This window comes from Schistocerca gregaria, chromosome 5, assembly GCF_023897955.1.
Source record: "Schistocerca gregaria isolate iqSchGreg1 chromosome 5, iqSchGreg1.2, whole genome shotgun sequence".
Classification (NCBI taxonomy): Eukaryota; Metazoa; Arthropoda; class Insecta; order Orthoptera; family Acrididae; genus Schistocerca; species Schistocerca gregaria.
The window spans coordinates 414,408,746-414,434,659 of NC_064924.1; the positions used below are offsets into that span (position 1 = coordinate 414,408,746).

Sequence of the window (25,914 nt, forward strand, 5' to 3'; positions counted from 1 at the left end):
TGCTACTTCTTTCTGGGAAGATAAGCGGAATAGTAGTAAATGGAATGAATTTATCTTTGATATTCGTTTAATGTAAACTAGAGGGTGAAAATTATTTAAACCGAAAAACTCTGGGAGGCTGCACAAGACTCCAAAACAAACATTTTTCTCTAATGTAATAATTACCCACGAGCATTAGCTAACCAGGTAGAGGACATAATCGCTATCAGCACTCGTGCAAATCCCCATAACGGGGGGACGAATAGGACGAATGTAAGGAACTTCGCCGGCCGCGGTGGTCTCGCGGTTCTAGGCACGCAGTCCGGAGCCGTGCGACTGCTACGGTCGCAGGTTCGAATCCTGCCTCGGGCATGGATGTGTGTGATGTCCTTAGGTTAGTTAGGTTTAAGTAGTTTTAAGTTATAGGGGACTGATGACCACAGCAGTTGAGTCCCATAGTGCTCAGAGCCATTTTTTTTAAGGAACTTCCTCCACTAGCAATTATAAATCCATTTTACTTATAGCTTGGACACAGTCGGAGACCATTTGATAATCCACTCAGAACACAGATTACGGAGTGATACCTGGAACATTGTCAAATGCCTCGTACGTTTACGACCTGTCTGCTTGTTACAGGTGAAGCAACATTCGGGCGCGATGGGGTCTGCAACATCCACAGTTCTCATGCTTTAAGTGAGGTTAATCCACATGCCTCATTTAGTCGCGCTCATCGACTGCAGTTCTGCGCGAATGTGTGGGCAGATGTTCATCAGTGTTTAAATGGGCCATATCTCCTACCTAGGCCATTAAATGACAGGCACTATTACAATTTTGTCGCCAGAACATTGCCAGAATTGCTGGATGACGTGCCACTAGCTACAAGACAGAGCATCTGCGTGCCGGTGCGTCGATCCTAGAACCGATAGTTTCCAGAAAAGTTGGTTGTCGGTGATGGTCCTGTACCATGGCCTGCTCGATCTCCTGATTTGACCTCTCTGGACATTTTTGTTTGAGGAGACATGTGCAACAAGCTAAATCAGAAGAGGATCTAAATGCCCAGATAGTAGCAACAGTAGGTTTTAAGGGCCGCGCGGGATTAGCCGATCGGTCTGGGGTGCCGCTGTCATGGATTGTGCGGCTGGTCCCGGCGAAGGTTCGAGTCCTCCTTCGGGCATGGGTGTATGTTTGTGTGTGTTTAGGTTAAGTAGTGTGTACACTTAGGGACTGATGACCTCAGCATTTAAGTCCATAAGATTTCCCACACATTTGAACATTTTAGAAATTAAGGACACTCCTGCAGTCTTTGACCGCGTTAGATAATAAATTACTCAACGGTGTAGCTTCTGTTTACAGGTCAACGGAGGCATCTTGGAACCTCTACTGCAATGGAAGTAATTGTGTTGTGTTAATACTGATGCCGCTTGGTAATAAGGAATTAACACTTATTTGTGTTACATTTTGTCCTCATATGATAGCACATTAGAAAAAGTGTTTTCATTGTCCCATGCGACGTCCCAGAGTTTGTTAGTTTAATTAATTTTCAGTTAAATAAAAGTCTCTCGACTGGTTTAAAAAATTCTCACAGTATAATATGAAATTAAGCAAAAATATTTGTTTCGGTGTCCCGTGCAGCCTCCCGGAGTTTGTCGGTATCAATAATTTTCACCCCGTCTAAGGCACGCCCGATTGAAAAGGAGATATTCGTTGCAACGGACTCGTGTGTAATAACGAGAGATGGTGTTGTGATATTCCCAGTTGCACAAGCAGAGTTAACGGCTTCCCAACAATTTCCGTATTTCTGGCGAGTTTTTTCCGCAGCTCGTTACATGATGAATTCCTCCAGATCAGCAGAGAGAGCAGTTATTTGATTTTTCGCAGAGAATGGGAGTATGCTTTATAAATTTACCGCAAGATAAAGGTGTACGGAGAGCAGTGTCTCGCACTCACTGTTCATGATGGTCCAGAGGTGTCAGCGTTATCAGGGAGGGTGTGTGACTGAGAAAACCCTCGAGCGCCTGCAGAAATTTCGGTGGGAAGTTGTGGAACATCGTCCTTGCAGCCCCGATAGCTTCTGATGCGACTCGCATATCTTCGCCCCTTAAAGCAACCTCTGAAAGGTCGGAGGTTCACCAGTAACAAGGCAGTGTAAGTCACCGTGGAAAACGGATCCGTCAGCAACCCAGGAGTTTCTACACTGAAGCCGTCCACTGCCTTCCCGCGAGCTGGAACCGGTGTATCAATATCAACGGCAGTTATGTGTAGTTGTACTGTTCCATATGAACTATATTATAATATAACTATTAAAATTTCTTAAATACAGGGTGTTTCAAAAATGACCGGTATATTTGAAACGGCAATACAAACTAAACGAGAATCGATAGAAATACACCGTTTGTTGCAATATGCTTGGGACAACAGTACATTTTCAGGCGGACAAACTTTCGAAATTACAGTAGTTACAATTTTAAACAACAGATGGCGCTGCAAGTGATGTGAAAGATATAGAAGACAACGCAGTCTGTGGGTGCGCCATTCTGTACGTCGTCTTTCTGCTGTAAGCGTGTGCTGTTCACAACGTGCAAGTGTGCTGTGGACACATGGTTTATTCCTTAGAACAGAGGATTTTTCTGGTGCTGGAATTCCACCGCCTAGAACACAGTGTTGTTGCAACCAGACGAAGTTTTCAACGGAGGTTTAATGTAACCAAAGGACCGAAAAGCGACACAATAAAGGATCTGTTTGAAAAATTTCAACGGACTGGGAACGTGACGGATGAACGTGCTGGAAAGGTAGGACGACTGCATACGGCAACCACAGAGGGCAATGCGCAGCTAGTGCAGCAGGTGATCCAACAGCGGCCTCGGGTTTCCGTTCGCCATGTTGCAGCTGCGGTCCAAGTGACGCCAACGTCCACGTATCGTCTCATGCGCCAGAGTTTACACCTCTATCCATACAAAATTCAAACGCGGAAACTCCTCAGCGCCGCTACCATTGCTGCACGAGAGACATTCGCTAACGATATAGTGCACAGGATTGATGACGGCGATATGCATGTGGGCAGCATTTGGTTTACTGACGAAGCTTATTTTTACCTGGACGGCTTTGTCAATAAACAGAACTGGCGCATATGGGGAACCGAAAAGCACCATGTTGCAGTCCCATCGTCCCTGCATCCTCAAAAAGTATTGGTCTGGGCTGCCATTTCTTCCAAAGGAATCATTGGCCCATTTTTCAGATCCGAAACGATTACTGCATCACGCTATCTGGACATTCTTCGTGAATTTGTGGCGGTACAAACTGCCTTAGACGACACTGCGAACACCTCGTGGTTTATGCAAGATGGTGCCCGGCCACATCGCACCGCCGACGTCTTTAATTTCCTGAATGAATATTTCGATGATCGTGTGATTGCTTTGGGCTATCCGAAACATACAGGAGGCGGCGTGGATTGGCCTCCCTATTCGCCAGACATGAACCCCTGTGACTTCTTTCTGTGGGGACACTTGAAATGCCAGGTGTACCGCCAGAATCCAGAAACAACTGAACAGCTGAAGCAGTACATCTCATCTGCATGTGAAGCCATTCCGCCAGACACGTTGTCAAAGGTTTCGGGTAATTTCATTCAGAGACTACGCCATATTATTGCTACGCATGGTGGATATGTGGAAAATACCGTACTATAGAGTTTCCCAGACCGCAGCGCCATCTGTTGTTGACAATTGTAACTACTGTAATTTCTAAAGTTTGTCTGTCTGAAAATGTACTGTTGTCCCAAGCATATTGCAACAAACGTTGTATTTCTATCGCTTCTCGTTTACTTTGTATTGCCGTTTCAAATATACCGGTCATTTTTGAAACACCCTGTATTACTGTGGTCTCCTTTTCATTTGGGCACGCCTTGTATGTACTTCTGTACAGTGAATACAGTCTAGTTCTCTAAACACGAATTAGATTCAGGCGTGAGGTTCTTGTGCCTCTCTTTGTAAGTCTTATTCACAGTCAGCTATTTTTGTCTGGTCATCTGTTAATAAAATCATCGTTACACTGTTACTGATTATTGCGGTAAGTTGTAAGTGAAGCCAGCTAAACTGTAATATATAAAATATAACAATACCCTAATCACTTGTACTAACGGTTAATTTGAGATGGAGGAGAACAAAACAAAAGAACTACAAATCGGAAAGAGCATTGTCGAAAGTCTGAAGGGCAAAATGGAAAATATGAAGTCAAAGATGGATACCATAAGATTACTACGCATTTAGCAAGTGGAATGAAACGAGGGCCTAGTCTGGCCAGTATGACGTAATAATAAGTACACCGTTTGTATGGAAATCGTGTCTCGACACTGTGACAGGTACGAAGGTGACAATCGGAATAAATTTCTTCTCCTCCGTGAACCGAAACCTACGCAAAGCGCCCGATTCAGGTTTCCATACCCACGTAGCAACGTAATGATAAAGAAATAACGTAGGGAGAAGCGGAGGTTTTAATAAAATACACTACTAGCCATTAAAATTGCTACACCACGAAGATGACGTGCCACAGACGTGAAATTTAACCACAGGAAGAAGTTGCTGTGATATGCAAATGATTAGCTTTTCAGAGCATTCACATAAGGTTAGCGCCGGTGGCGACACCTACAATGAGCTGACATGAGGAAAGTTTCCAACCGATTTCTCATACACAAACAGCAGTTGACCGGCGTTGCCTGATAAAACGTTGTTATGATGCCTCGTGTAAAGAGGAGAAATGCGTACCATCACGTTTCCGACGTTGATTGAGGTCGCATTCTAGCCTATCGCGACTTCGGTTTATCGTATCGCCACATTGCTGCTCGCGTTGGTCAAGATCCAATGACTGTTAGCAGAATATGAAATCGGTGGGTTCAGGAGGGTAATACGGAACGCCGTGCTGGATCCCAACGGTCTCATATCGCTAGCAGTCGAGATGGCAGGCATCTTATCCGCATGGCTATAATGGATCGTGCAGTCACGTCCCGATCCCTGAGTCAACAGATGGGGATGTTTGCAAGACAATAACCATCTGCACGAACAGTTCGACGACGTTTTCAGCTCGGAGACCATATTCGCGGTTACCCTTGACGCTGCATCACCGACACGAGTGCCTGCGATGGTGCACTCAACGACGAACCTCGGTGCACGAATGGCAAAACGTCACTTTTTCGGATGAATCCAGGTTGTGTTTACAGCATCATGATGGTCGAATCCGTGTTTGGCGTCATCGCGGTGTACGCACATTGGAAGCGTGTATTCGTTATCGCCATACTGGCGTATCACCCGGCGTGATAGTATAGGGTGCCATTGGTTTCACGTCTCGGTCACCTCTTGTTCGCATTGACGGCACTTTGAACAGTGGACGTTACATTTCAGGTGTGTTACGACCCGTGGCTCTACCTATCATTCGATCCCTCGAAACTCTACATACCGCATGTTGCTGGTCCTGTACGGGCCTTTCTGGATACATTAAATGTTCGACTGCTGCCCTGGCCAGCACATTCTACAGATCTCTCACCAATTTAGAACGTCTGGTCAATGGTGGCCGAGCAACTGGCTCGTCACAATACGCCAGTCACTACTCTTGATGGACTGTGGTATCGGGTTGAAGCTGCATGGGCAGCTGCACCTGCACACGCCATCCAAGCTCTGTTTGACTCAATGCCCAGGCGTATCAAGGCCGTTATTACGGCCAGAGGTGGTTGTTCTGGGTACTGATTTCTCAGGATCTATGCACCAAAATTCTGTGAAAATTTAATCACATGTCAGTTGTAGTGTAATATATTTGTCGAATGAATACTCATTTATCATCTGCATTTTTTCTTGGTGTAGGAATTTTAATGGCCAGTGGTGTATATTCCCGTATAGATGAGATATTGTACTGCAAAGTAGCTTGCCCAGGGGTTATGAAACATGCTGCCTAGAAAGTTCGCAAAATGCGTTTTATATTTAGAGTGGCGTCGGATGATTTCGTGTTGTTCTAGTAGATGATGCCAATAGTCCATGCCCGATATCAAGGCCCGCGAGAGCACGTAGTGCGATGCGTGTCCTCCAATCCATCGGATTGCGGAGGGGAAAAAGACAGTGTCAGGGAAAAATAAAGCGTCCGTCGTGATCGTGGATTCGTCGGTGCGTCGGAGGAGGGCCATGATGCGTTGCGTCAGCCGCCAAACATCCTTTGCCTCACCGCACTGCAGAGAATGTTCGTCGGTGTGCAACATGCCACATATAAGGCAGAGTGGGGAATCCACCATGCGAATGTCGTACAATCGTTGGCGGTTGACTGTCTTGAGGTTGATGAATGTATACCATGACGATCTCGCTGCCGTGGTGAGGAGAAGCGTATGGACAGCTCGCCAAATCTGTCGCCAGTCTCGTGTTGGGTATTTAAGTTCGACAACATTGCTGCCATGATGACGCTGCAAGTATCGATATACCTCACGGGTAGTGGGAATTCTTGTAGAAGGTATCTGTAACTGAACATAACTAAATTAAACAAAGAATCGCGCGACGTGAGAAAAAGAGGCCGAAATTGTGCCTACCGCCACCGGCGGTTCAAAGGACGTGGGAAGAAGCACATCCAGGATGGCCGATGTGATGGCGTGTTGCTGTTGGTTCCAAGTTCGTAGCGTCGCTCGCAGGTATAGAGCTAGAGCCTTTTTCCGCACATCCGTGAGGTTAAGTCCTCCAGAATGGTGTGGGAGAGTTAAAGTCTCGTATTTGATCTTAAACAACATTCCTTGGGTGCCATAGTATCCAAAGGCCGCCATTAATCTGTCAGCAATACTATGTGGCACTGGCAGTACCTGTGCCAGGTGCGGCAGTCGCGAGGCGAGGCGAGGTGAACATTAGTGTAGTCCACCCTTTGAAGCAGGTCGTGCGTCCGGAGTGAATTGTTGCGTATGTGCAGTCGGACGTGCTGGAGGAGACGTCGATAGCTCGCCGCTGATTGCCGTAGCGATCGGGTGAATAATACACCTAAGCATCTCAAGATGTACACCGTCGTAAACGGACTGTGCAGAGCGTCCAGCCCACGACCGATGTGCATGATCTTGGTTTTATTCATGTTAACCCTGCTTCCCGCAGCTACTCCGTACGTAGTAAGAATGGTAACCACCTTACTGACACGTGAAGGAGCCCGCACGGAATCGGACGCCTGTTAGAGTCCGCCTAAGAGTCTGCATCAACGGTTCGAGCGCTACTGTAAACAGTATCATCGACAAGTGACATCCTTGCCTAACCGAGCTGCAAACAGGAATCGTTCCTACCTCCCTGCCATTGACTCTCACCGTAGAATAAGCGACGCGAAGGAGGCGCATGATGACGGTAATAAAATCCTGTAGTATCGCAATGCGTCGCATGGTCGAGTCAAGGAAACCATGGTTGATCCTGACAAAGGCACGATCAAAATCCCTCGATACGAACGCCGCTCGCATGCAACAAGCGTCCGCCAGGGAAAGTACGTCACGGTATTCGCCTAGGATAGAATGTATGTTGCTCCGAACCCCTATACAAGCCTGGTCTGGTGTTATTGTCTTGGATATTAAAGTTATGAGCCTTGCCGCCAACATTCGCGCAAAGATCTTATAGTCAGTACTGAGCATCTGCGACGGAATTTCCGTGTCAGGGCTCAATAACTCATTATACATCAATACCAACTGGGGCATCATTAAATCCGCAAATGCGCGATAAAATTTGAGTGTCAACCCATCGGGCCCAGGGGATTTATGCACCGCACCCTTCGTGAGTTCGCCCCGGATGTCATCTTCCGTTAGGGGTTCCAATAGCGCCTCTGCATCCGGACCATCCACATCCGTTTGCATCTGTCGCAAAATTTCTTCTCCTGTCCGATTGTCCGCCGGCGTCCCAGTGAAAAGGAGGCGGTAATGCTCCAGAACCTCAGCAGCAATGTCCTGTTGTGAAGTCAAGGGCCGACCATCGTCATCATGGAGCTCTGTGATCAGGGATAGGCGATTATGCGCATGTCCGTTGGACACATGATGCATGCTAATACGTTCTCCATCGAAGTTGTCCAAGCACCGAGCACGGATCGAAAGTCCCTCCAGTCGACGTCTAGTGATCGATAAAACTCAGGCCTGAATACAATGGACTTCCGCTTGACGCTCGCGCGATGGGGCCTTGGAGGACAGGTCGTGGAGCACCATGTAGTAATAATCAAGTGTATCTCGGAGCCATTTCGCGTTTTCCTTGACATACGTTATGAGAGCTCTTCGTATCGCCGGCTTTGCTCATTGTGTCCCCCATGAAAGAACCGTACGGTGCAGCGGCAGACGGCGAGTGCACGTCTGCCATGTTTCTTGTATCCGCTGGCGGCTTTCGGGATCCACCAATAAGGATGAATTAAGTTTCCAGGAACTACGACTTCACCAGACCCGCTGCCGTGGGAGGGTTAACGTGCATGAATATGCAAGGTGATCCGTAAAAGCTGTGGGCCAACGTTCAGCAGCCAACACGTGATCCCGTAATCTGTCAGAAACATAAATCCGATTCAGTCTTCTGGCCGAGTGGGTAGTAAAATACGTGTAGCCCCCTCGCTGCCCATGGATCTTTTCCCACGTGTCCATTAGGGCCATGTCCCGGCAGATCGTGTTCAAAGCGTGGCAGGAGTTGAAATTAGGAGTTTGATCCTTCGGTGCGAGTACACAGTTAAAATATCGCCCGACCAAGATGTGGTCATATCTCCCATGGAATAGGGGTGCAATTTCCTCCGAGTAGAATGGTGCACGTGCCTGTCGATTGTCAGATCCGGAGGGTGCATAGAATGCCGTTCAGGGTCATAGCCAAACCCAGAGCCGAAGGAAGATAATCGAGGTCACACATCGGAATCCCTTCCCGGACTAGTATCGCTGTGCCACGTCCTCCATCTGGAGTCGGCGCTAGGTAAGTGTTGTATCCATGCACTTCGGGAAAAGCAGCATTGGAGGTTTCCTGGACCAGCAGAATATCAACGTCTGTGGCGTAAATCATGTCCCGGAGTAGTTGCATCTTTGCAAGCGAATGTGCGGTGTTAATGTTCACTGTGCCCACCTTATATGCTTGGTCCGTTGTCACTGAGAACTCCAAGGGCTTTAGTCCACTATTCGTGCTCAGAGGGGTGCCCGCCAACGGGTTGCCCTCCGTTGTTGTCGTTCCGTGGTGTGCATCCTGTAAGTGAGTGGTCATCATTTGGGGGTGGCAATTCCTGTATGTCTTCGACTGGTTCCGCCCAGTCGCGGTGGTCATCAACCCGAGAAACATCACCTGATGTATTTCGATGTGGCTGCCGGGACATTGGCGTCCCTGACTCCTTCGTCGGCAGCGCTGGGTCAGTCGGTGTCAATGAAGAGGGACCAACTGAAAGGCAGGACATCCGGTCACCATCTGACGGAATCCTGTCAGCGTCCTCTAAAGGCAGGTGTTCTGTGTCAGACAGTTCTTCGGCTAGGATAACTTCCGTGTCCTCTAGGCTAGGGGGGGACGTGTCACCCGAACTACGGCGACGCTTTTTGCGACGCTTCTGCGATCGCTGTTTGTGTGTCCTGCCCTCGGTTGCATACTGTGTTCGTCGATTGTTCGTTAGTCCGTTTCCGGCGCCATTGTCTCGACCTCTACTTCCACGCCGCGCGCTACATGGTGAGTTTTCAGAGGGTTCCTCCCTCATCTGACGTGACGTGGGTCTAGGGACATTCTCCGAGTCACCTCCATACTCCCGTAACTCGGTCTGCTCTTGCATAAACACGTCCTTGTCACGCTCCGAACTTGGCAACACCTCCCGGCGGGCCACCGACACGTACGTCATCGGCAGCTGCGTTGGAACTTCTCGCCGTGACGCTTCTCCGTGTGGCAGTTGCACGACGCGGCGTTGTATGTACTCCGAGCGAATATGTCCTTCTCCACCACAGCCAGAACAGGTGCGTGGCTGGCCATCGTAAATCACAATAGCTTGACATCCTCCAATGTATAAATAAGAAGGAGTATGTTCAGTAAGGACGATCCGCACCTGCCGGACGCCGTTTAGCACAGGGTAGCTGCTAAAACTTGCCCAGCATTCAGGCCTATGACTAAATACCGCTCCATATGGTCGCAGCGAGTCAGTAACCATCGATTCTGGCACCTCGGACGGCAATTCGAAGATCCGAATGACCCTCACACCCAGTCCTGAAGAAACTACTGTTACATCGCTGATATGGCCATCTGAGTGTCGAAATTTAAATTCTTCTTTGAGCAGCGGAGAGAGTTCTTTCACACGCAGCTCGCAGCTTCATCGGTCATCTTTACATACATTTTACTGCTTACAATGGACAGTTGTATTCTAATTATGTCTGCAGCAGGTAAACGAACTTCTTCCCTCAAAAATCGCTCTATTTCGAAAGCTTTGGGTCTGGCATATTCGTTGTCGAACGTAAACTGGATCGTAGTCTTTCGAAAATTGTGTGCCATGGCGATCGAGTCAGACAACAGCACGCGCGAGTACCAGCGGTGTAAACACTTCCTCGTCCACGAGCCGGGACAACAGGTCTGTGCCGCGCCACCGCCGAAAGCAGACTGACGAGCCACCCAGGACACAGATGAATAGCGCGACTGCAGGGACTTGTCCCTTGCACGCTTTCCGTGAGACCCACATTCCCAACTCTCCACAATCTACGCTACATACATAATGTTCCTAATAGATAGCCGGCCACGGTGGTCGTGCGGTTCTAGGCGCTCCAGTCCGGAGCTGCGCTGCTGCTACAGTCGCAGGTTCGAATCCTGCCTCGGGCATGGATGTGTGTGATGTCCTTAGGTTAGTTAGGTTTAATTAGTTTTTAGTTCTAGGGGACTGATGACCACAGCAGTTGAGTACCATTGTGCTCAGAGCCATTTGAACCATTTGAACCTAATAGATATTTCCCCATCCACTCATTACTCGTGGACACTAATGTGACGATTCCCGTAAGTGTTCGGGCAACCTGTGTGCATTCGCACAAAGGTCAATGGCTGGGTAGCCATTTAACTATTTATTCTAGAGAAGCTGCACGGGAATCAATGGTATCTGTTCTTTCGAGGTTACTATCTTCATATACAGTTTACATTTCATATATAGACACATCATCCTAAAATTGAGAAGTACAGCTTATAGCATTGATGATGGCAGTTCGGCGACCAAGAGTGTCTTTAATATTCTTCATGTATACTAAATCGAGATGAAACCGCTCGGTGGTGATTAAGCACCACAGATGTGCTTACAGCTATGTTTCCTCCGCTGTTCGAAACACTCCCGGACAAATTCTATGGATATAAGATTGGGTGATTTCAAGGCCCAGTCGAGATATGATACAGTGCCTGAGTGTTCGTTGAACCAGGAACGTTCACTGTGAATGCGAATGACGAGACTGTCTACAGCTTATTTATCAGGAAGATGGACAAGAAAGGATATCTGTATGTCACAGGGAATGTTGGAAAAGAAGACATCCTGGGTCATGTTTAAGATAAAGTAACGCTACGAGAAAACATTCCCAAAACATCGCATAACCACCTCCGGCCCCGACTATATCCTTTGCCCTTTGCTTCAATGCGCTGCCGGATCCGCTGCGGCACACCACACTACGCGTCTCCAGTCAGTTACTGTTCAGTTTTTTGGTGTTCGTCCTACTGAAGACGTGCAGCGTTATGCATCCACATCATACTCCGCAAGCCACATGACAGTGTGCGCCGAAGAGTACTTCTGCTACCACTAACTAATCCCCCATTCTCTGTTCCATTCGCGCATGGGAAGATTGACTGTCGGTATCCTATGTATTAGCTCTAACTTCTCTAATTTTCTTGTGTCATCATTTCACAGGATGTATGTAGGAAAGGTAATGTGTTGTCCGACTCTTCCCGGAAAGTGTTCTTCCAAAATTTCGACAGTAAACCTCTCCGTGAAGCACAACGCCTCTCTTGTAACGTTTGCCACTGGTGTTTGTTAAGCATTTCTGTAAGGCTCTCACGCCGACTAAACGATCCTGTGACGAAACACACCGCTCTTCGTTGGATCTTCTCTTTGTCTTATATCAGTCGTACCTGGTGAGGATCCCTGATTGTTGAACAATACTCTAGAATCAGTCGAATAAGCGCCTTTGTAAGCCACTTCCTTCGTAGACTAGTAAAGTTCCATAAGATTCTTCCTAAGAATCTCAGTCTGAAACCTGCCGTTCCTACTATTTGGTCATGAGGTCATTCCACTCAAGGTAATTCTGGATTGCTACTCAAAATGGGTCTTAACATCTGAGGTCAACAGTCCCCTAGAACTTAGAACTACTTAAACCAAACTAACCTAAGGACATCACACACATCCATGCCCGAGGCAGGATTCGAACCTGCGACCGTAGCAGTCGCGCGGTTCCGGACTGAGCGCCTAGAACCGCTAGACCACCGCGGCCGGCTCTCATACTCCATTCAATGTCCTGTTGCTTGGCTGCAAATGGCGGGTGTAACGTTTGTGTTCAGTGCAGCGATCTTTCACGGTGCGTGTGGTTTGACCTATGTAAGCCATACCACATTGGCACGGTATCTTGTAAATTCCGGCCTTTCGTAGTAACAGATTATCCTTAACTGATCCCACAAGGTCCGCAATCTTCGATGGTGGGCGGAAAACCACTTTTACCTGAAATTTCCCGAGGATTCTTGCTATTTTAAACGGAGTGCTGCCAACGAAAGGAAGAAAAGCTAAAGATTGTTCCGGCATGTTCTCCTCTTTATTCACTTCCAGATTCTTGGTTTTAACTGTTAGTGCCTTGTTAATCTGCCTGATGGAATACCCATTATCGCTGAATACTGTCTTTAGATGGTCGAGTTTTTGAGGTAAGCTATCTAGATCCGAGACAGTATGAGCTCTATGAACAATTGTTTTAAGCAAACTAATGGTTTGCGATGGGTGATGGCAACTGGATACTTGCAGGTACAAATCAGTGTGAGTGGGTTTCCGGTAAACTGAATGTCCTAGAGAACCATCATTCTTCCTTCGAACCAGGACATCCATAAAAGGCAAACAACCATCTTTCTTTATTTCCATGGTAAACCAGATGTTGCTATGAATGAAGTTAAGGTGGTGAAGAAGCTGCATTAATTTACCTTCTCCAAGAGGCTACACTATGAAAGTGTCATCCACATACCTCCAAAAAAACTGTTGCTTTCAGTAAGTAACTTACTGGCTCTACCCTTCATTCGATCCCTGCGAAACCCTACATTTCAGCAGGATAATGCACGACCTAATGTATGATACATTGATACATGTTCAATTACCCGAAAGTTCCTAAATGCAATATAACATATACCGTACAGTTAAAAGGAAGTCACACTTGATCAAGGTCCACGTCACTTTCCATTTTTGACCAGACATAACGTCTGAGAAAAGAAAGGAGTAATAATAAATACAGTGTGAAATCATTTAAATAATTTTTAAAAGACTATCGATAATTTACATGTGCAAAGCTGTTACTGCCATATCCATATAGTTACAATGCAACTCGAGGATTGACATTTGGGCATGTGTGTGATGTGGGAAGGTTCATGACAGAGAGTCATTGCATTCGACATGAGTGTAACTAGAATGGATCACATCATGGTTATGAGGAGGCAGGACGGGAAGAGAGGGCCCTGATATTGAGGTGGACAAGGAGTGGGTTAGAACGGAATTGAGGGGCAGAGGCTGGGGGTGTCTGTATGGATGTCTCTGCGGGAGGTATATGTTAAAATTATAAAAGCATATGGAAAACGTGTACGTGTGCGGTTGATGGGACTTGCTGGTATAGAGCCAGTAGCATGCAGGGATCGGAAATTATAGAAGAAACAATATCTTGTTTAAGTTAAGTTTGTGGGATTAATATCACATATGGGAGTGTTAGACGTCTCTGATCAGGGAAGGAGAAGTGATAAGCAGGTTAAGAATTCTTATACAGGAGGCAAACGAACGCAGAAAGCAAGGCAGAGGGTACAGTACTCAAGGATTTGGAGATACTGCGGTCAGGGGGGTACCCATTGGCATAGCAGATGGGGTGTTCACTTTTACGTGTATTAATGTAGGGTAGCGATTTATGACAGTCTCAGCGTCATAAAGATGGAAAAGAAATTTTGTGGGAGATGTGTAGCGGTAAGCGGCGCCTTCAGGCAGGGCGCGGAGCGTGAGGTGAGCGGCGGGGCGCGGCCTTACCTCTGCGATGACGCCGACGCAGCCGGCGATGACGGCGGCCTTGGCCTGCGCGCCGCTCATGCCACCCAGGCCGGCCGTCACGAACACCTTGCCCGCCAGGCTGTCGCAGCCCAGGTACTTGCGGCCCGCGCTCATCAGCGTGATCTGCAAAACACACATGTTTGATTACACCGAGTAGTTCAGTGAGGCTAGCTCGTTACTGGCTGTTACCCGGTTCCTTATTCCTATATTACAAAGGGGGATGAAATCTGACTATAGCGTAACAGCAAAATTTACACTACTGGCCATTAAAATTGCTACACCACGAAGATGACGTACTACAGACGCGAAATTTAACCGACAGGAAGAAGATGCTGTGATATGCAAATGATTAGCTTTTCAGACCATTCACACAAGGTTGGCGCCGGTGGCGACAGCTACAACGTGCTGACAAAAGGAAAGTTCCCAACCGATTTCTCATACACAAAGAGCAGTTGACCGGCATTGCCCGGTGAAACGTTGTTGTGATGCCTCGTGTAAGGAGGAGAAATGCCTAACATCACGTTTCCGACTTTGATAAAGGTCGGAATGTAGCCTATCGCGATTGCGGTTTGTCGTATCGCGACATTGCTGCTCGCGTTGGTCGATACCCAATGACTGTTAGCAGAATATGAAATCGGTGGGGTCAGTAGGGTAATACGAAACGACATGCTGGATCCCAACGGCCTCGTATCACTAGCAGTCGAGATGACAGGCATCTTATCCGCATGGCTGTAACGGATCGTGCAGCCACCTCTCGATCCCTGAGTCAACAGATGGGGACGTTTGCAAGATAACAACCATCTGCACCAACAGTTCGACGACATTTGCAGCAGCATGGACTATCAGCTCGGAGACCACGGCTGCGGTTACCATTGACGCTGCATCAAAGACAGGAGCATCTGCGGTGGTGTACTCAGCGACGAATCTGGGTGCACGAATGGAAAAACGTCATTTTTGCGGATGAATCCAGGTTATGTTTACAGCATCATGATAGTCGCATCCCTGTCTGGCGACATCGCGGTGAACGCACATTGGAAGCGTGTGTTCGTCATCGCCATACTGGCGTATCACCCGGCGTGATGGTATGGGGTGCCATTGGTTACACGTCTCGGTCACCTCTTGTTCCCATTGACGGCGCTTTGAACAGTGGACGTTACATTTCAGATGTGTTACGACCTGTGGCTCTACCCTTCATTCGATCCCTGCGAAACCCTACATTTCCTCAGGATAATGCACGACCGCATGTTGCAGTTCCTGTACGGGCCTTTCTGGATACAGAAAATGTTCGATTGTTGCCCTGGCCAGCACATTCTCCACATCTCTCACCAATTGAAAGCGTCTGGTGTATGATGGCCGAGCAACTGACTCGTCACAATACGCCAGTCACTACTCTTGATGAACTACTCGTGTTGAAGCTGCATGGGCAGCTGTACCTGTACAAGCCATCCAAACGCTGTTTGACTCAATGCCTAGGAGTATCAAGGCCGTTATTGCGGCCAGAGGTGGATGATCTGGTACTGATTTCTCAGGATCTACGCACCCAAACTGCGTGATAATGTAATCTTATGTCAATTCTAGTATAATACACTCCTGGAAATTGAAATAAGAACACCGTGAATTCATTGTCCCAGGAAGGGGAAACTTTATTGACACATTCCTGGGGTCAGATACATCACATGATCACACTGACAGAACCACAGGCACATAGACACAGGCAACAGAGCATGCACAATGTCGGCACTAGTATAGTGTATATCCACCTATCGCAGCAATGCAGGCTGCTATTCTCCCATGGAGACGATCGTAGAGATGCTGGATGTAGTCCTGTGGAACGGCTTGCCATGCCATTTCCACCTGGCGCCTCAGTTGGACCAGCGTTCGTGCTGGACGTGCAAACCGCGTGAGACGACGCTTCATCCAGTCCCAGACATGCTCAATGGGGGACAGATCCGGAGATCTTGCTGCCCAGGTTAGTTGACTTACACCTTCTAGAGCACGTTGGGTGGCACGGGATACATGCGGACGTGCATTGTCCTGTTGGAACAGCAAGTTCCCTTGCCGGTCTAGGAATGGTAGAACGATGGGTTCGATGACGGTTTGGATGTAACGTGCACTATTCAGTGTCCCCTCGACGATCACCAGGGGTGTACGGCCAGTGTAGGAGATCGCTCCCCACACCATGATGCCGGGTGTTGGCCCTGTGTGCCTCGGTCGTATGCAGTCCTGATTGTGGCGCTCACCTGCACGGCGCCAAACACGCATACGACCATCATTGGCACCAAGGCAGAATCGAGTCTCATCGCTGAAGACGACACGTCTCCATTCGTCCCTCCATTCACGCCTGTCGCGACACAACTGGAGGCGGGCTGCACGATGTTGGGGCGTGAGCGGAAGACGGTCTAACGGTGTGCGGGACCGTAGCCCAGTTTCATGGAGACGGTTGCAAATGGTCCTCGCCGATACCCCAGGAGCAACAGTGTCCCTAATTTGCTGGGAAGTGGCGGTGCGGTCCCCTACGGCACTGCGTAGGATCCTACGGTCTTGGCGTGCATCCGTGCGTCGCTGCGGTCCGGTCCCAGGTCGACGGGCACGTGCACCTTCCGCCGACCACTGGCGACAACATCGATGTACTGTGGAGACCTCACGCCCCACGTGTTGAGCAATTCGGCGGTACGCCCACCCAGCCTCGCGCATGCCCACTATACGCCCTCGCTCAAAGTCCGTCAACTGCACATACGGTTCACGTACACGCTGTCGCGGCGTGCTACCAGTGTTAAAGACTGCGATGGAGCTCCGTATGCCACGGCAAACTGGCTGACACTGACGGCGGCGGTGCACAAATGCTGCGCAGCTAGCGCCATTCGACGGCCAACACCGTGGTTCCTGGTGTGTCCGCTGTGCCGTGCGTATGGTCATTGCTTGTACAGCCCTCTCGCAGTGTCCGGAGCAAGTATGGTGGGTCTGACACACCGGTGTCAATGTGTTCTTTTTTCCATTTCCATGAGTGTATATTTGACCAATGAATACCCGTTTATCATCTGCATTTCTTCTTGGTGTAGCAATTTTAATGGCCAGTAGTGTACTTAATAACACATTTTTAAATGTATAGATACAGTATACAAATAATTACATATTCATTCTAGTACTGACTTACTACAAGGCGATAAATGCACATAACATTATACATAGGATAATGCATAACATTACTAGTTTCCCCTCTACTGATAATTGGCAGAACACTTAGAAGGTGCAACAGGTCTACTAGAGAGACTACTTACACCACGCTTCTCCACCCTATCCTGGAGTATTGCTGTGCGGTGTGGGGTCCGCATCAGGTGGGACTGACGTATGACATCGAAAAAGTTCAAGGAAGGGCAGCTCGTTTTGTACTGTCACGAAGTAGGGGAGATAGTGCCAGAACATGATACATGATGTAATATATTAATTATTACTTGCTACTGTAATGTTGTCTTGAAGCTGTGAGAAAGGAGGAAAGGCTCTCCAAGGCGCGGAAGTAGAGACGATGCTGAGGGCAGACGAAACTAGGAGACATATTGTTACATGAAGTAAAACGTAAGGGGAGAGCCCTGCGAAAATGCAGACGTCCCCAGACGCGGTCCTAGGGCGCTAGTTACTCTTAAAGGAATTAACATGTAACCTCATATGTCGTCTAGACGCTGTGGTAGGTTGCCACCGTAGAACTTTGTTACCAACAGGCACGTACTAGCGTATAATTCCAGCTTGATACCAGCTCTGAGAACAGCAACGTCAGTAGGCTCACAAGGGTTAGAAAGACAGCGAAAACGCCAAAAAAACTGTTGACCTAGCAGTCCCTACTCCGGGGAACACGAGGGAAGGGGCTAAATGACGTATAACAATAATGTGGCAAGCCTTATTTGGCAGAGCAGTTACGTTTAGCTTTCAGCAGAACAACGTTGATAGCAAACACGGACTTAGTGGAACTGCATTAACATCCCCACCTTGGGAGCAATAGAGAGGATCTAACTAAACCGTGATTGGCAGTCACGTGCAACAGACCTGCGTGATTGGCTGGGTGTCTTTAAGTGGGAAAAACAGTGCCCCACGCGATTCTTTAAAACCTCTAGGTTCCGCATTTCGGAGGAGTTCTTAGTCAGACGATCTGGGCGCCGAATCCACGTCCTTCGAATCCAGCCTCGGTCCAGATCCGCATAAGTCTGCTCTCTCACTTGGAGTGCTTCAGTGAACAGTGTCACATTCTGTATGTTTTGTTTTGCAACTAAGTTGTTGCTTTAAGATGATGCTAGTGTTTGCTACTGTTGTTAGCATCCACTTCTGGGACCTCTGCATTGGCTTCTGTTGTAACATTGTTATTCATGTTTTTTCTAACCCTAGAACTAGCCTACAGTGTATTAGTTAGTCCTGTCTGGAATAACTATTTGAAAACCCTGTTTGTCCAAGAGTCTCCACAACGAGTTCCTTACCATGTCTCACTACCTGCATTTCTAATAAATGTCTGTACAAGTGTTGGCTCAGATAGAAGAAAACAATCAAATGCCTTCACTATGAATTGCCCTTCAGCCTTCTGCCCTGTACCGCTCGGGAGCGCAGACTGAGCAGTAACCCTTTTTCTCCCTCTCCCACCTATGTCAGGACAGGGCAGTGAGTTGGAGTTCAAGAAATGGTTCAAATAGCTCTGAGCACTATGGGACTTAACATCAATGGTCATCAGTGCCCTAGAACTTAGAACTACTTAAACCTAACTAATCTAAGGACATCACACACATTCATGCCCGAGGCAGGATTCGTACCTGCGACCGTAGCGGTCGCGCGGCTCCGGACTGAGCGCCTAGAACCGCTAGACCACCGCGGCCGGCTGATTTGGAGTGGCAATGATTAAAACATAGGCGGTATTCGTTGAGACGGGATCTTCTCATTAAATTTCAATCACCAGTTTTCTCCTCCGACTGCGAAAACGTTAGGGAGAAATGATCATCACGATAAAATAAGAGAAGTCAGGGCTCGCACAGAACAATTTAAGTGCTCGTTTTTCCCGCGTGCTTTTAGAGAGTGTAACGGTAGAGAAAAAGCTGGAAGGTGGTTCATTGAACCCTCTGCCAGGCACTTTATTCTGAATAGCAGAGTAATCAGGTAGATGTAGACGCAGATGAACGTAACTAATACACTGGGTGCCCAGCAGTCCGTAGAGATTTGAAAATGGATTAATTCAAGGCATAATGTAGGCGTGAAATGGCACGGGTTTTATTGAAACCAAAAGCAAATGCAAAAAAATGGTCAACACGTGGATGATGAAGGTGTTTGGTTTGTGTGGCTCTCAACTGCGCGGTTAAAATGGTTCAAATGGCTCTGAGTACTATGGGACTTAACATCTGAGGTCATCAGTCCCCTAGAACTTAGAACCACTTAAACCTAACTAACCTAAGGACATGAGATACATCTATGCCCGAGGCAGGATTCGAACCTGCCACCGTAGCGATCGCGGTTCCAGGCTGGAGCGCTTGGAGCTACTCGGCCACAGTGGCTGGCTGCGCGTTTAACAGCGCCCGTACAAAGTCCCAGTATTTACACAGTCCAATCTCGCTACGTTCACGAATGGTGATGAAATAATGAGGACAACACAAACACCCAGTCCGCAGGCAGAGAAATCCACAACCCGGTCGGTAATCGAGCCCGGGACACCGGGACTTAGAGGCAGGAACGGTAGCCGCTGGACCCCAAGCTGCGGTCCCAACACATGGAGCTGACAGTAACACGTCAGCGACGCCGCCAGAGAACCATGCATAAAATGTGCTGTTGTGTGTGAGAGAGTCAGATCATTCCTAGCCTGACTGATAAACACCTCCTGGAAGATAAGACTTTTATGCTACACGTGTCAAAGACATCTTGTGCACATCGTTTGGCGAGGATCGTGTGCTGAGCCACCACGACACTCAAGCTTGGCCTCCAGGTTCCCCGACGTCAATCCATATGATTAATGGTTGCAAAGTATCCTGAAATCGCAAGTTTATCATGATCGACCGACCTCGTTAGCGAAGCTAAAAGAAACTCCCGACCGCAATTTCTCACCATACCTACTCATAAGTTGTACAGTGCTGTCCACAACATTCCCTAGACTACCGGTATTATTGACGAATGATGGCCGACATGACGAATATTTATCATGAAGAACTCGTCTTTGATGAAAATCAGCTGTTATGTTAATTATTGCTTTTGTATCATATAGTCTCCTACCGGGCGCCTCCCCAGGTGGCGGATAGGGGGATGCTCACTAGATATGGTGGGTACCGGGGAAATAAAATACCCGGGGTGGACCAAAACTAGTACCAAAGGGCACGACTGTTCCACATGTTAGTGGCGGTGACCAACAGCGTCTGTTCCACATGTTAGTGGCGGCTGACTCATGTTTCAAGGCTCCACAACCTTGATCCTATCAACTGGCACATGCCAGACCAACTATGAATTACAAGTAAAATCATGGTTCGTGTATGTAATAACAAAATTACCCCAGGTGGTAAAATCCACCCACCTAGTAAAAAGGTGGCAACCGGTCATTCGGATTCTGGGGAGACCGGGCCTACACGATTTATGAGTGAGTCGGAGCACTCTGGAAAACTTCCCAAAAACAAAAACAAGAAGAAAAATTACATTGGAACAATAAACATACAGACACTGATACAACCAGGAAAATTACATATTGTAACAGAAGAATTAAAGAAACTGAAAATCCAAATCCTAGCAGTACAAGAGACAAGGTTCCCCGATGATCAAACCACTGATTACAATGGCTTCAGAATCTTCAAAAGTGGAACTAATAGGAAAATTGGTAGAGCGGCGAACATGCTTGGTATGGCCTTTATTGTTGAAAAATCCGCCGTTAAATCTATAAAGTCTGTAAGAACCATTAACAACAGAATAATGCTTCTTAGGTTTAAAAATAAGAATAAAAACTACACCCTAATTAATGTCCATGCACCGTGCAACATTGAAAATAAGAAGAACCGAGAAGCTGTAGACAAATTCTGGGAACGATTAGAAACTTGAAATCTCTAAAATACCAAGAAACGACGTCAAAGTACTTCTTGGAGATTTCAATGCACAGATAGGCAAAGAAAAAAAAATGAGGAAGACAGTTGGCTTATATCCAGCACACAGATTGACCAACAAAAACGGTATGAGACTAATCCAACTCTGCCAACAGTTCAACATGAAAATCAGCTCAACCTCCTTCAACAAGAAACCTAGCAAACAAAAAACCTGGAGATCCCCTATAAACCAACTTGGAGAATTTCAGATCGACCATGTAGCCATCTCTTATGACTTCCAAAAAGAGATCAGAGATATCCAAGTTAAGAAAGGCACAAATATCGACTCTGATCACTACCTCACCAGGGTTCGAGTACAATTCACTCCAAGACGAAAAACACCGCAAACACCACCGGTAGTACCAAAATTTAATCTACAGAAACTAACAGAATCAGAAACAATAGAAACATGGGAAAATTCTCCTGCAAACAACTGGGAAAAATTCAAGACAAAAATTACAGAAATAGCCAAAGAAAAAATACCGTTACAGAAGAAACCCAAACATCCGTGGTGGAATATAAAATGTGAAAATGCCGTTGAATTACGCAAAAAAGCCTTCGAGAAATATAGCTCAAATAAGAATGAGGGGAATCACCAGAACTTTCTAGAAACACGAAAGCTTTCGAATAAAATTATCAGACAAGAGAAGAGAAAATATGTAATCCAACAATTAGAATCAATAGACACAGATTTTAAAAACCATAATACACATGGATTCTACAAAACTTTCGCAAACCAAATTAAAGGTTATAACCCTCAAAATGTTTGCTTCCGAAAACCAGATGGGAATTTAGCACTAAGCGATGAAGAAAACTGTGAAGTATTAGCCGAATATTTTGAAAAACTGCTAAACTGTCCAGAACCAACAGAAACCCTCCCAATATCCAACACCAAAGCCCCGCAGCAAAAAGATTCCTCACCGCCAACAGAAGAAGAAATTATCAAACACATAAAGAAATTAAAAAATAACAAAGCCTCCGGGGAGGATGGAATTGTAGCTGAATTTCTCAAAAATCTAGGGCCTAATTCAAGAAAGGAGCTAGTAGGAATTATTCAAAATATATGGGTCACCGAAGAAATCCCAGAAGATTGGAAGTGTGCCTTAATACATCCATTACACAAAAAAGGGGATAAACATGATGTAAATAATTACAGAGGAATTTCTCTACTTCCTGTCACATATAAGATTTTATCGGCTTGTATTCTTGAAAGAGCACAAGAAATGCTAGAACCCAAAATCTCAGATTTCCAAGCTGGGTTCAGGCCAAACAGATCATGCCCAGAGCAAATTTTAAACCTAAAATTAATCACAAGGAAAAGGAAGATGCGAGGCAAGCCTACAGTGTATGTCTTTGTCGACTTCAAGAAGGCATATGACTCAATCCACAGACCCACACTATTTAGGATTCTTGAGGAAAAAAGATTGGATCGGAAAATACAGAAAATCATTCAACAGACGTTAACAAATACAAAATCCAAAGTGAAATTTATGGGAAAACTTTCAAGACCATTTGAAATAAAAACTGGGGTTAGACAGGGTGATGGGTTGTCGCCTTTGTTGTTCAATGTAGTTCTGGATAGAGTCATGGAAGAATGGGAGAAGAAACTTGAAGAAGGAAAGTGCTGGAAACCAATTTCATTAGGAACCAAGAAACATAACCTAAGAATACCCTACTTAGCCTTTGTAGACGATCTCCCAATAATGGCAGATTCTAGTGAGATGGCTATAAAACAGGTAGAAATTCAAAAAGAATGTGCAGAAAAAGTCGGCCTACAGATATCATTTGAAAAGACAGTGTTTACAACAACAAATTTAGAAATTTCCAAATTACAAACAAAATACGGAGAAATCAACAGAGTACCATACTTCAAATATCTTGGAGAAATTATCTCGGAAAAATTTGCACAACAAGAAAGAAATCAAAAAGCTCGTAAAGGTTTAGGATTAGTGCAAAACCTCTATAATAAAAAATGTTTATCTTTAAATGCAAAAATTAGGCATTACAATACAGTCATTAAACCATCAATGTTATATGCCAGCGAAACCTTGGCACTAAACAGGAAAACTGATCTAGAAAATCTAAAGAAAGAAGAAAGAAAAATAATTAGAAAAATTTTGGGACCAAGATGGACCGAGAATGGATATAGATTACAGAAAACATCAAAAATTGAAGAATATTCTAACATAGAGATAGACATGAGGAAAAGACGCCTTAAATTCTATGGCCACATAATGAGACTTCCTGAACACAGATTAACAAAAATAATTGTAAAATACGTAGATTCTCTTGTTAATGGAGGAGAATGGATCCAAAAAGTTAAAAAAGATTTGGAATTAGCAAAAATTACTAAAGAAGAAATAGCTGCAAGGAACAATTTTAGAATAAAAGTTGAAAAGTGGGAGGTTAAACCGGAGACAAAAGCACCGAGAACAGGAACAAAATGGAGCGAAGAAAGAAGAACTAAATTTTCGCAAACAATGAAAAACTGGTGGGCAAATAAAAAGAACCAGAAGACCAAGAAGAACGGAAAGTGAACCAGCTTTACTTAGCGTCTTCCACATGGCAGCTTTACGACTAATCATAATAATAATAATAATAATAATAATAATAATAATAAAGCACCATCTGTAATTCGTTTTGGGTGTAATAAAATCAGATGTCTTTTCAAGCACCTCTACGTATATTATACTGTGAAGTATTGAATTTTCAATTGTTAACGGATTTTTGGAAACCATCTATATTTTGGGTTTATTTATTAGTTGCCCGGATATGTATTAATCCCAAACTTCTATTAGTCCACGACCTAATCCACCCTCTCTCTCTCCAACTCCTCCTTCCCCCTCTCCCTGTCCATCGCGTCCTCCTCCTCATCCTCCCCCTCCCGCCCCATCTCCTCCTCTCCCCTCTCTCTGTCCTTATTCTCGTCTGTCCTGTCTCTGTACAACTCCTTCTCTCCTACTCTTTGTCCATCGCCTCTATTCCACTCCCTCTGCATGCATCTCCTTCTGTTCCCTTTCTCTGTCAGTTTCGCCATCCCTTCTCTTTGTACTTCTCTCCCCCCCCCCCATCTGTCTCTATCTACCCCCTCCCCATTCTCTGTCTGTCCATCTCATCTTAGCCCCTTCCCTCTCCACTTTATCAACCCCACTCCAATACCAGGTTGCTAGTTCTTCTCCCACAGTACTTCTTTCCAGATAGTAACTAACGTGTGTACCATATTAGGTTGAAAAAGGTCCAATCGTTGAGGGGGAATAATTTACCCATCCATAGCTTTGCCCATGTACCTCCAGATTACATTCATTTCACATATACAGTGATTTAAAAAAAAAAAATCGCAGCACCACAAAGAGCTACGCGACATAAACGAAATTGGTGGGCCTGTTGCTAGATCTGAAAGATGCTGTCTGTTCAAATTAACGCCAGTCCCACACGAGTGGCACTAGTGCCGCCTTATTAGGTTGCAAGCTAGCTTTGCTTTAAATACTTGCCGTAACGGTCGTGAGCGTTAGTTACCTTTGAGATAGGACGTGACGGGTTCATGTTAGTCAAGAACACCTTTGAGGAGAGAAATACGCCATTCTCAACATTTCAGTGAGTTTGAAAGAGGTCGTGTAATAGGGCTGCGAAAAACAGGATGTTCCTTCTGAATAACGCAGAAAAACTAGGAAGGAATTTAGCCACTGTACATGATTGTGCTGGCAGCTGTGGTCATGGGAATATACGGTCATAGCAATACGGGCAGCCAAATGGCACTACCGAGAGGGAAGACAATCGTGTTCTGTGTATGGCTCTGGCTCATAATACTGCATCTGCAGCAGCAATTTGTGGATTAGTTGGCACCACAGTGATACAACGAACGGTTACAAATCGGTTACTTCAAGGACAGCTCCGAGACAGACGCCTTCTAGCAAGCATTCCACTGACCCCAAACCACCCCCATTCGCGAATTCAGTGGTGTCAAGCGAGATCTCATTGGAGGGCAGCGTGAATCTCCTTAGTGTTTTCTGATGAAAGCTGGTTCTGTCTTAGTGTCAATGATGGCAGTGTCTTGGTTAGAAGGAGAGAAATTGAGGGTCTGCAAACAACCTCTCTGCCTGCTAGGCTGAACCTACACCTGAAGTTACGGTGCGGTTTCATGTGACAACAGGAGCATTCTCGAGCATATCCCACGCATCCTGACTGCAAATTTGTACGTCATTCTGGTGATTCGACCTGTTGTGCTGACATTCATGAACAACATTCGAGGGAGGATTTCCAACACGATAACCCTCGCCCACATACTGCTGTTGCAGCCCATCATGCTCTTCAGAGTGTTGACATATGGCCTTGACCTTTTCAGTCACCAGATCTGTCTCTAACCGAGCGCATATGGGACATGCGACAGTACCTACCGGTTACTGCTGTGTAGTTGCTTTTCCTAAGATCGTCCCATACCAGTAAATGAGTTGCATCTTTAGCACCATTATTCGCACTTTACTTGGGCTAAGCACGGGTCTGTTTAAAAAGAGTAGCTTAGTATAGCCACAGAGTCGAGCTGGTGCACGTCAGCTTTTATACCCCACAGATAATTTGCCGCAAATAACAACCTGCAGCTGTGATCCAGCAGTCAAATAATCTGTGTGTTGTCTTGAATTGCGAATTAATA

At 46.3% G+C, this 25,914-nt stretch overlaps 1 protein-coding gene across 1 annotated transcript in view; it reads right to left on the bottom strand.

Moving 5' to 3' along the window:
• LOC126272393 (urocanate hydratase-like) overlaps positions 1–25,914 on the bottom strand; it is a 391,889-nt gene that overhangs the window by 269,873 nt on the left and 96,102 nt on the right. Inside the window, exon 6 of the mRNA XM_049975217.1 lies at positions 14,164–14,307. Coding sequence (XP_049831174.1) covers positions 14,164–14,307 — 144 coding nt within the window. The remainder of the gene's footprint in view (positions 1–14,163; positions 14,308–25,914) is intronic.